The sequence below is a fragment of the Balaenoptera musculus genome, chromosome 3 (assembly GCF_009873245.2).
Source record: "Balaenoptera musculus isolate JJ_BM4_2016_0621 chromosome 3, mBalMus1.pri.v3, whole genome shotgun sequence".
NCBI classification, from domain to species: Eukaryota; Metazoa; Chordata; class Mammalia; order Artiodactyla; family Balaenopteridae; genus Balaenoptera; species Balaenoptera musculus.
This window is the reverse complement of record NC_045787.1, coordinates 149,585,952-149,598,736: the sequence shown is the minus strand read 5'-3', so window position 1 is coordinate 149,598,736 and position 12,785 is coordinate 149,585,952. Positions and strand designations below refer to the sequence as shown.

At 36.6% G+C, this 12,785-nt stretch overlaps 1 protein-coding gene across 1 annotated transcript in view; it reads right to left on the bottom strand.

Moving 5' to 3' along the window:
* SIMC1 (SUMO interacting motifs containing 1) overlaps nt 1–12,785 on the bottom strand; it is a 97,011-nt gene that overhangs the window by 21,882 nt on the left and 62,344 nt on the right. The window contains exons 5-7 of the mRNA XM_036845795.1: nt 11,522–11,676; nt 6,699–6,851; nt 4,706–4,834 (exon numbers count right to left, since the gene is read on the bottom strand). Coding sequence (XP_036701690.1) covers nt 4,706–4,834; nt 6,699–6,851; nt 11,522–11,676 — 437 coding nt within the window. The remainder of the gene's footprint in view (nt 1–4,705; nt 4,835–6,698; nt 6,852–11,521; nt 11,677–12,785) is intronic.

Below are 12,785 nucleotides of genomic sequence, written 5' to 3'. Positions count from 1 at the left end.
TAATGATGCTATTAATAGCAAAAGAAAATCCCAGATTATGCATTGCTTTCAGTTGCCTGTTTTTTAATGTCCTTTGATCTGGAACAGTTCCTCAATCTTGCTTTGTCTTTCATGACATTGACATTTTGGAAAAGTGCAGGTCAGTTTTTTTCATAGAATGTTTCTCATTTGGGATTTCTCTGATATTTTCCCATGATTTGATTGAGGTTATGCATTTTTTGGCAAGAGGACTGCAAAAATGTTGTGTGTATCATATCAAGGGGCATATGATGTCAATTTGTCCCATTGCTGGTGTTAATTTTGATCACTTGACTATGGTAGTTATCTCCACAGTAAAGTTATTATTTTTCACTTCATAATTAATATCTCATGAGAACATACTTTGAGATTATGCAAATATCTTGGTACTCCACAAACTTTCACAATTTTAGTACACACTCATACCTGAATTAACTCTTATTATGATGGTTGCCAAATGGCAATTTTTTCCCTAATTCATCATTTCTTCCTATATTTATTAGCTGGCTTTCTAATGTAAGGAAGAGAGTCCGTTTTCTTCCTTCCTATCAGTATTAGAATCATGGATTCTTATTTTATACAACAGTTTATAATGTTTTACTGTCAATATTTATTTGATACTCAAATTATCCCAGATTTAGTCAGTGGAAGCCCTTTAAGCTTCTTTTGACATGTTCTGAACATTCCTTGAACATTTCCTCACTTTCTGGAACAAGATGTTCTAGGCTCATTTTATACTTTTCTTTACCTCAGCTCTGGAATTAGTCATTTCCTTAAAGAACTCTTGTTCCTTTTAGTATAAACTAGTATTTAAAAACAAAGATCTGAGTATTAGGTGTGCTCATTGCTACTAGGGTGTAATTGTTTCTATGCTCTCTCAGTGGGTAAAGGTAGGAAACAGACGTATGAATTCACACACTATATATATATATATATAACACACTCACACATCTACATTTATTCCTATATCTATCTATATTTATTAGAAACCACAAGTTCATGTTGATACCTCCAATTCCAATCCAGCACCACAGGGTTCCTTCTATCCTTTCCCCTTTTCATATGTGTTACTCTCTTCTCTGACAGTGAGAAACTTGGCTCTCATTATCCACAATACATTTATTTGTTTAATCCTAGAATACACATAAGATAGTTTTTGAATTGTTAACTCATACTTTCTGTGAAAAAGAAATTTACTAACTAGAGTTTAATATTTATTTACACTTCATTTTGTCTTTAGCCTGAGGGCGTTTAGTCCAGATACTGTGTTTTATCTTACTTGGACAGACTAGTGGTTTCCAGGGGTTGGAGAAGATGAATAGTTACCCGTAAAAGGGTAGTACAAGGGATCTTTGTGGTGATGGAACAGTTCCATATACCTTGATTGTGCTGGTGGTTATATGAAGCTACAAATGTGATAAAATTACATAGAACTACCCTCAAATGAGTGCAATCTAGGTGAAATGGATGAAATCTGAATATGTTCTGTGGATTATACCAACATCAATTTCCTTTTTGTGATACTGTTATAGTTATGCAAGATGTAATCGCTAGGGGAAAGAGGGTGAAGGGTATACAGGACCCCTCTGTACTAGTTTTTGCAACTTCCTGTGAATCTATAATTATTTAAAAATAAGAAGTAAAAATAAAGTTGCTTGGGCTTGTCCTCCCTCCCATCCCCCACCCCATGGCCCCAATTATTATTCATTTAAAACACAGGTTAATTTGTGTCTGTTTGTATTGCATGTTAGGCTCCCATCCAACTTCCTTGCTGATTTATTTTTCTTTTTTTGAGTATATAAAACATTAATATGGTTCTAAAAGTCTAAAAGTTATAACTATACAAAGAAGTATACTCAGGGAAGTATTACACTACCAATACTACCATTAAGGTCATTCCAACTCCAGCTCAGCACTTTATCTCCTTTCCAGCCCATTGCCATCTATCTACTCCTGTATGTAAGCAATTTGATTAGTCTGCAGTTTATCTTAACTTGGTTTCTTTTTTTGTAAATTATTATAATCATGTATATTTTTAAATTTCTCCTTCTTAGAAAAATATATGTATATTTATTATGCATACTCTTTAGTATTTTGCTTTGTTTACTTAACAATATATTTTGGAAAACAGATCATAAATATTTTGCTCCTATTTTTAAATTTTACTTTTTTACAGCTACATCTTCACTGTGTAGATGTACCACAGATATTCAACCACTGCCCTATGTATGGGCATTTGGGTTGTTTCTAGTATTTTGCAATTACAAACATGCTGTTGTGAATATCCTTGTGCATATGTATTTTTATACTGTTAAAAGTGTACCTTCAGGGTAAATTCCTAGACATGAGATTGCTGGGTCAAGAGGTACATGTACCTTTAATTTTGTTAGATATTGGAAAATTCCCCTCCATAAGGCTTGTACCATTCTGCAGTCCCACCAGCAATGTATGAGTACCTACCTGCTTTCTCAAAGCCTCACTAACAGAGTGTTTTATAGTACTTTAAAATTTTTACTATTTAGATAGGTTAGAAATGGTACCTCAGTGTAGTTTTAATTTAAATTTCTTTAAATATGAATGAAGTTGAACATTATAAGAAAATAAAATCACAGATCACCATCTCTAGTAAACATAGATGCAAAAGCCCTTAACAAAATATTAGCAAATTCAGTCTGTCAATAAAAAAGGGTAACATATCACAGTCAAGTAGGGTTTTTTATTCTAGGAATGCAAGGTTGTTTTAATATTAGGAAATTAATCAATGTAATTCATCACATCAATGGAAGAAAGGAGAAAAATTTTGACTATCTCACTAGAGGAAAAAAATTTCACAAATTTTAATACTTATTCTTCACAAAAACACTCAATATATTAGAAATAGAAGGAAGCCTCCTCAATCTGACAAGGGGCACCTATGAAACACATACAGCTAATACTACTATTAAATAGTAAAAGACTGAATGTTTGCCCCCTAAGATCAGGCATAAGGCAAGGATGTCTGTTCCTATCACTTCTCCAACATTCTATTGGAGGTATTAGCCCATGCAATAGGGTAAGATAAACAAGCAAAAGGCATACAGATTGGAAAGGAGGAGGTTAAACTGTTTTTATTTGCAGACAAAATATTGTGTATGTAGAAAATTCTAAGGAAACTACAGAAATATTCCTACTAGAATAAATGAATTCATCAAGGTTGCAGGATTTCTATATGCTATCGATGAGGCACTGGAAAATGATAGGTCACATGGGTTATGCCTTTGTCAAAACTCATGGAAGGATATTTATGTAAATTAGTTTGTATCATTTAATTGCATATAAATTACACCTAAACTTTTAAAAGTTAAAACAACCAAGATAAAAGTATATAAAGTATCTTCTAGTATAATTTGGGGTGGTTGCCAATATGCCCTTTCTGAGAAAGTTTTAAAGTAGGGCCAGGTTTTATTTAAAATTTTTTTGTCTATGTTAAGCCCAAATTTGTTTACGGTTACCCATTCCTTAGATTTCCCATCTCTCACCAGAATCTGGGCAGAAATGAATGAATGGTATGGGAGTTGGACCCAAATGAAATATCCCTAACAAAGTGATAGAGCAAGCATGGCATTTATGAAAGCTTCCTTTTGGCTGACCACTGTAATGTATTGCCTTCTTTGAACTGATCTTGGATTTAAGAAGTCCTGGGTTTAAATCTGGATTCTGAATGTGATTAACTGTGTAAACTTGGGTTAGTTATTTAACTACTTAGAGTATTTTTCTCATTTGTTAAACAGGAATAACATTATAAAGTTTTATGAAAACATGAGATAATTAACATGACAATGACTGGCACATTGTAGGGACCCAATAAATGTTTGTCTTAATCTTAGCAGGATATTTTAATTAAATCTTTATTACAATTCTATTTGGTACGACATTTTCTTCCAATAGAGGAACCAGAACGGTACAAGAATAGTCTTGGCTGCCAACTGGGAGCTTAGGGGATGGGGATGGGAAGCAGACATGGACCTGATGGAGATAATTTCCCCCAAGGGCCACCACCATACAATGATTTTCTCATAGTTATTTTCTGTACCAGCAACTGTTCATGAATTCATATTCATTCTAGTTTATTTTTCTTCCTTCGGATTTCTAAAATTACTGGTTCAAAGGAGGAATCACTGGCCCTAGCCAAGAGTTCTATTTCCTTATCTCTTCCTAATGAAATGCTTTACTAATTAATGCTTAGAGAAACTGAATTCCTTATTCTTAGTATCTGGGCTCATTCTACAGGTGCAACCCTATTCATTCTTGGGTCACCTCTTTTCCCCCTAATATTGGATATGCCTATTTCATTCATCCATCAAGACTTTAGCGAACAGTTATACCAGGCTCTATGGCTGAGGGTCAGAGAAGATGGTCGTGCCTCACAGCTGAACCTTGAGAGATGAGTAAAGTTATTAGACAGATGGATAAAGTGGGAAAATTTAGGCTCCATTTAAGGAACCCTGCCTCTTCCCAAGAAATTATGCCTTAGTTGCAAATAATAACAACTGGTTGAGAACCTCTTTCTTTCAAAAGGTTAAAGAGACAGGAACTATCCCTCTACCTCTTTTTTCCTAATTTAACTACCATTTGGAATTTTCTTTTGAAATTATGTTCCCAGACCAAAACAAAAAACAAATGAACAAAAAAGAAAACTAAGACTCACCTCTGACTCCTCTCAGGAATGTCCAGCACAAACCCAAACATCATTTCAGCAATTTTACTGGAGCTGCATGTGGGGGTCCTATCCACCTCTACGGCTATGGACAGCATCCTCTGCAGCTGGCATACAATCCTGAGTCCAGAACACAGAAAACAAATGAGCGGGAGGGTCTGGCAAAGAGCTACCCTACTGGCTGGGATGAGGTCCCCACCAGTGTACTAAAGGATCTTGTAAAGCACACACTAGGGTCAGGGAGAACTACTCAAGCACCAGCATGCTTTTATTAGCAATTTCACCTACCTGAATCCCTTTTGCCAGATCATACTATCTGAACCTCTCAGAACCTGGGGTTGAGCTGTAAAAGCAAGCTGCTTTTAAATTCAAAAAGAGAAACATGCAATCTTAAGGATCTAGAGAACTTTAAGGATCACCTAACCTATAACTTCTCTATTTTACAGATGAAGAAACAGGTCCAGAATGACTAACAATTATTTGAATTTCTTTGATAGGAGAAAATACATATTTACCATATAGTCTTCTCCTGTTACTGGTTCCTTTACAATAATCTTTTACTAAGTTCAGTCTCAGAATTTCAACTGGTGAAACATGACCCTCTCTCTCATCAGACCTAACTGTGGGAGACAGCCAGGCTGATGTGGCAGAAGGAATCTGGGCAACCCCTCAGAAGGTGAGCCTGGCCTTGAAGCTAGCCTTTTCTAACATGCACTATTATTTGTGAGGGAAGGAAAGGCTCTGTTTTCAGAAAATCTGCAGCCAGTGACACAATAGGTGGAACAGGGACTCTGGCATCAGATTCTGGCTCAGCAATGACAAGCTGATCAATTTTTGACAAATTACTAAACTGCTTTCAGTCTAAGTTCTCTCATCTCAAAAAAGGAGAAATAATACCACCTATTTCATAAAGTTGTGCTGTTTAAGATATCTGGCAGATAGGCACTCATTAATGGTAAACAGCAGTGCCTACTGTTGTTGTTAAGATCATGATCACTTTTAGGGGGACCCTATTTTATTCTACTAATATCTACTTACAATAAATTTATTACTATTATTATTATTATATTAGCTTTCATTTAAGGAACAGTGTCTGCTTCTCTCTTGGGTCTATGTACTGAGTTCTGGGATAACCCTACTTCCCTACTTTAGGACCTTCCCCAATCTGCTAAAGCAAATACTTCATTGTTCCAAAACATTCTCCCTTTAGATACAAGATTGTCTCCTAAATTAGTTAAAACCCATAGTACTTATATGAAAATCAGGTCAGTGCAACTAGATTATTATATAGCGTTGTGAATTTAGGCACAAATGCTGTATCTGAAATATCAAGTGTGACTGTCATTTTTAACATAATTGACATGGAATAGCAGGTTACTTGTGCAAGGGCAGCTCCAGCCCCCAAATCCTGGCATTTCTCAAAAAATGCCAAGACCACTTTCAATCCCATAAAAAAAATGCCAGGAATCTCTTTCCAGTGTGGTCTGAGGTAATAGGACCTGCCCTGGTCTGAACCATTGCTGTTATAACCTGTTGGAACCTGCAGGTTGAACTGCTCTTCTTTTTCCAGGACTGGAGGAGAGACCCAGGTCCTTGAGGACAAGAGGCTGCTGGAACACCCACTACGCATGACTCCTCTTCTGTCAGTGGACAGATGAAGTGGTGAGTAGCTGTAACCCTGTATTGTCTCTTGGAATCTAGGAAAGGGAGGGCACTGTCCTCTGGCTTTTGTTCCACTTCGGCTTTGTGAATTTATATTCACTTAGTGGAGTCCTATTCATCTAGGGGGAAAGCATCTGCTTTTGTTTTACCTTTGGAATTAGGAATTTAGCCTTTAGTCAAACTAAGATAGTTTTTAGTAAAAATCAGCCTATGTTATAAGAGCTTGTTAATTTTGGGGAAACTCCTCTTAGGGGGTGGTGCTGTTCTCTAAAACAGTAAATCCCAATAGCCCCAGGAAAGATAACTTCTGCCTGCTCCTTACAGCTGATTGCTGTTCTTTGTCAGGTTAGGTTGGGGAGAAGGGTGGCTACTGCTGGCCTTCAAGATTCCTGTTCCTGGAGAGGTTTGATTCTCCTTTGGGGACTGAGTTAATCTGTCTTCAGTTACTGCTTTGACCAACCACTTGATGACATCCCTGCAATGGAAGAAAGATAAGAAAGAAAAAGTTTAAACTTCTGTCTTACTATATGGTGCTCAGAACTGCAAATTTAACATGGGCTCCTAGACCTCTAGATTTCCCTATAGGCAACAGAGAGGGCCCTTAGGCTACTTTCAATATTTAAAAAGTCTAATGGAAACCCTGCATTTAATTGCAGTAAGGTTACAAAAGATAAGTAAAACATCAACATTTTTCTTTAAGTTAGAATTATTGAAAGGTATCTCCAAGGTCAAAGAGCACTATCTGTGGCTTCCTGACCAGGAACATTCTTTGACAAAGTGGAAAGTTGGACTGGATGACTTTGTTGGCTTTCTGTTATTAGATGTCAGTTATTAATGCTAATAACCAAGGTTTAGGGTATGTGCAGTGGAGTCAAACCTTACACAGGGTGTAGGTTCACAAAGTTAGTAAGGTAAAAACATCTCATATAGTCAAAATTACTTTTGATGATCGCTTAGGTAACCCAGGTAAAAATGATGGAGTGAATATACACATCTAGTTTTGTTCCCTCCTAAAATGCCACTAATACTACAGTAAATCATTTTTTAAAAAATCCACAAAGAAGGGAAGAAAAGGAGGGCAGATAATAACAGTAAAAATCTGGAAGCTGGAAGGAAAATGAAGTATATTCACAAAACAATATTCTATAGTAGTGGAAATGAATATGCTACAGTGGATAGGTATGGACAAATCTTAGTACTTTATAATAGTAAGTGAAATATAAAAGTACCAATTGATTACATACAGCATGATACTCTTTTATATACAGCTAAAAGGAACTAAAATAAAAATATTTACTTTACAGGAACACATATAGATGCAATAAAACTGTATAAAAAGGAAAGAAACATGATGAACATTCAGGATGCCAATTACTTTGGGTGCAAGAAGGTGCAAAAAGTGGGTGATGGGGGATGGATGTAGGTAATTGTCAAGGTCCTAGCCTTTGATTTAAGGGGTGGGGTAAGAGATGCTGATTACAAAATTCAAAGTAACCAATTAACTAAGTAAATAAGGCAAATGTCATGTTTAGATGATGTTTAATCTAAGTCTATGACTTTGGCAAAGGGATAAATTTTAACTGACTTGGCAGAATTGAGAAAGCTGAATCCTAAGCCAGCAGTAGAGAAGAGCAATCCTATTTAATCCTATTTACCAAAAAATGGAAAAAAAAATCTTCAATAAGTGCTGCAAATGGCAGTATGAGGTTTCGATGAAGTTAGGGTAAAAGCAGGTAAATTAAAATAAATATGATGGCTTGTAATCTGTTTAAGAAACTTTTAGATCTTCTCCCCCAATGCTGAAGACTACAGGTTAACTTTGTGGAGAGGTAAAACAGAGGGTCTCTGGACTGGGATACCAGGCACAGCTGGGAGGCAAAGGCTGATAAAGCAAAAACAGGGGCTCTAAGTGAACCTATGCATACTCAGTGCAGAGATCCTTGCCACCTTCCCAGAACTGTCTTCCAAAAACCTGGCATCCTGGTCTTTATCCTTCATGTAGGAAATCTGAAGTATTTTCTGGAAAACTCATCCAGCCCAAGAGGAAAGACCTAAAGACATTGATGAGGTATTTCCTAAGAAACGGGCAGCCAGTTCCACTGACAGGGAAACTCAGAAATGACAAGTCCTCACCTGTACTCAGAGCTTCCAAGAGCTTTTGAGTCACCCTTAAACGTGGATAGATTACAAAAGTTTACCAGACATCTATGGACATATTCTAACATGAGACATAAACACCAAAAAGCCAAACCAACCCTCCTTTCTCCTCAAAAAAGCAACTTGGAGAAAACAGACATTATACAGGGAATTAACGAAAACAAAAGTTATCATTAGTATAATCAAAGATATGAAAAGATATGGATCCATGAAAGAAAAAGACAAGAACAGAATACTCTTTATTATTTTCAAAAAGGAACATTTAAAGAAAAAGAGCTCTTGGAAATTAAAAACATGATAACAGGAATGAAAATTCTATTTTCCAAGAATGAAGGATATGAAATGGCCCAGTGAATGCCCAGCATACTGGATGAATATAGATCTAAAACAAGTATATTGGGCAAAAAGAGGATTCTGTAAACAGCTAGAGAAAAAAATCAAGGCACACACAAAGAATCAGTAATCAAAGTAGCTTATGGCTTCTTCACAGCAATTCTGGAAGCTAGAAGACAATGGAAGATTTCCTTTAATGTTCTGTAGAAAAGATATTTCTAACCTAAATATCTATACTCACTTATCAATCAACGTGTGGGAAGATAAAGATATTTTCAGACATACAAGATCTCAAAAATTTTACTTCCCACATACCTTTCTAAGAAGCTACTGGAGACTGATCTATCAAAACATGGGAGTAAACCAAGAAAGAGAAGATATGAAACAGAGATCCAACACTGGAAACAGATGAAGGGAATTTTCACATTTATGATAAAGACTGGAAAAGAGGACAACCAATCCAGATTGAAGGAGGTCAAAACGTTCCACCACAGACCTTCAAGAAGAAGAACTTCATAAGACTAACCCAGTGTGAATAAACATCTTGATGGGATATTTAAATCAAACGGCAGAGAATCTGGGGTTGACTTCTGACATGCACAAACAATACAAGGAAACTAAAAATGAGGCAGTTATTAACTCTAAGGAAAACAAAAAAGGTATGAGTGAAAGAAAAAGTAATCACAGTTTAGTACTTGGCTCAGCTCTGACTAGCACACATAGTTATAGTGATGGAAACATTGGATACTGATCTAAACAAAATTATGATATAATTCTATGAATGGCATGGGGGCTGGGAAGTGTGTGTGTGTGTGTGTGTGTGTGAGAGAGAGAGAGAGAGAGAGAGAGAGAGGGGAGGTAGAGAGGAAAAAGAGCTAACTCATCTTTCATGTGGAGAGTTAATAGATAATAGCTAACAATGAAAAATCAACAATTAGCAACACAAGCAGTTTATTTAGCCATAAAGAGGTAAAAATCCAAAGAATCACTTAAATAAAAGAGTTGAAAGTAGTTACCCCTTGGGAAAGGAAAATGTGAGTGAGGGGATCTGGGGACTAGTGTATTTCTTAAATCGTGTAGAACTAGATTACTCTTTGTATGCACAGTTAAAAAAAGAAAAGAAAATCCCTTAAGGGGTCATATGGAGACTGACTTACCATCACTTTCGTTTTAAAAACTTATCTTTGAGGTATAACTTATATAAAATAAATTGCACACTGGTTTTTTTTTGATGAATTTTTTTTATTTTAAGAAGGAAATGGAAAATTTTATTTGAGCTAAGCTGAGGATTATAATCCAGGAACAGCCTCTCAGAAAGCTCTGACAACTGTCCCACCCGTTACAGGTCAAAGCACAGTTATATACTGTTTGATGAGTTTTGATAAATACATGCACACATCCATGTAACCACAACCTCAATCTAATAGCCATCTCTTATTGAATCAAATACAGCTTGTTTCCCCAGCTGTAACTGATCAGCTGGAACTGATTTTTTTCATTGATAAAGCACAAAATAGAGTATGTGGCTTGCATTTAGAGGTTACCAATGCCTATCTTTAAACCCAAGAGTATAGTGTTGGGTATAGTGAGAGGCTCACACAATGAAAGTGAGTGACTTGTCACTGGATTGAGTTGGGTTCATGTCTCCCATTTCCCAATCCAATGCCTAAGCTCACAAAGCAGAATGGTCAGGAGAGTTGCTCTCACTATTTAAATTGTTATTTTTCAATTTTAAACCCAACTATGCTATCCTGTGCTCTCTGTAGTTTCTCTACTTACTGATTTTCTACCCCCTATAATCATTAACATTTAAACTTTATGTAAAATGCCACATCTAGGGAAATGGATATAAGCATGCAAACTAAGGGAGAAAAAGCTGACTGTTACTTAGAACATAATGAAACGTCCCCCTTTTTTAATTAAAGGAGCTATAATAGTCAATATCCCACACTGGCCTGTGAAAACTATTCTTAACAAATATGCAAGAACATATGAGAATGTAAATGTGAGTGAAAAAAATCGAATGATGCTCTGAAAAACGGAATGCTGGTGAGAACCGTTTCCAAAAGAAGCAAAGCTGTAGTTCCAGGATGAAAATTCTAGCCTGAGATCCCTACCCTACAAACCACATTTCCCCCTGTTGGTATAAGGATATGGTAGTTCCCCACTCTGAAGCTTCCAGAAGCTTTGGCCCTGATCCTACAAAAAAAGAACACGTGCTTGCTACCTTACTGTACCTTATTGTCAGCCACGTGACCTATTATCATAATAGACTTTTCAGAAAGTAGTAGTGACAAATGAGATTTATCTTGAGTTACTCAGGGGGATGGAAATAAATTTAGGTTTATAAAAGCTGTGAAAAGTTTTACACAAGTCAAGTTTTTCCCCTAGATCTCACAAGGCCGTCTGAACAATACTGAAATAGGCTAAAGGAAGTCTGATGGTCTTCGGAAAAAAACCACACAAGTTATGGCATCTGACACACAGTTGGTACAGAGAGGTTTTCTTCTAGGACGGTTTATAGTTGTAATAACTACCCCTGTTATACTATCTAGCTACTAGAAAATTTCATCCACCTGATGTTCTCCGGACTTGAGTAGCTGCCCACTTACAGCCCCTCCCTCTTGTCATCCCAGGGCTCAGATGGCTGGTTACCTGACATTGTGGGGTTGCTTGTCACAGGATAGCACAGTGCTTGCAATAGATTGCTGCAGGTGCTGTCGCTGCTTCCTCAGGATCTGTTGGAAATCATCTTCCAGGGTCTGTACTACATAACGTAGAAAAAGGACTCGCCCGGGCAGATTTTGTCCCTGGGGGAGAAAAAATGAGGAGTAAGTATTTCCTCTCAATCTCATGGATGACACTGAGCACTGGGCTCTCATAAATACTAAGTTAAGGGAAGGCCCATGAGTCAACGAGTGTGTATCTAAAAGAGAGGTTTCTGGGAAAGAGCAAGCAGTCTAGGTCATTATAAAAGAGGGCAAATAGGGCAATCCTAGAGTTCTTTCACTGAACCTAACTATCAGTCTCAGGATAAACCCTAAACTGTGGATATCCGAACAGAGAGACAGAAAAATGACTCTGCCAAGCTACTAGATCAAGCAACCATGATGTCTATCTCACTGCTATACTTCTAGTAAGATGAGCTGATGTATATCCTTATTGTGAAAGCAAGTCTGAGCTGGGTTTTCTGTTACAGGTGAAATGATCCTAACTATTGAAGCCTAACTGATGCAGGTAAAGAGCATGGGCTTTGGTGGTGCACAGACCTTATTTATTTGTTTGTTTGAAACTCAGCTCCATCCCTTATTTAACTTACCCCTCTGAGTCTCAGTGTCCTTGTGATTTATGTGGTGATAACTCTAACCTTACCAAAGCCAGCGTAAGTGCCTGTCACACAGCAGGCAGGCATGCACAATTCGTTGGTTTCCCTTTACTGACAAGGAAAGACTTACTTCTGGCCTTGTGATATTTGTTTTGTAAATGCCTTATAGTTTTTTTGTCCCTCATTTCCTGCATTATTGTCTTTAGTTGATTTTTTCATAGTGAAATGTTTACATTCCTTTCTCATTTCCTTTTGTGTACATTCTATAGCTATTGTCTTTGTGGTTACCATGGGGATTACATTTAACATTCTAAAATTATAATACTTTGAATTTATACCAGCTTAACTTCAATAACACACAAAAACTCTGCTCCTTTACAGCTCTGTTCCCACCCCTTTTAGTTGTTGAAGTCACAAAACTATATCTTCATATATTGTGTGCCCCAAAATAAACTAATAATTCTTTTAAATGCATTAATCTTTTAAATTATGTAGAAAACAAAACGTGGAGTTACAAAGTTACAATAATACTAGCTTTTAGATTAATACTTTAAAAATGTATTAGTTACTTAATACATTATAGAAAACCAATGT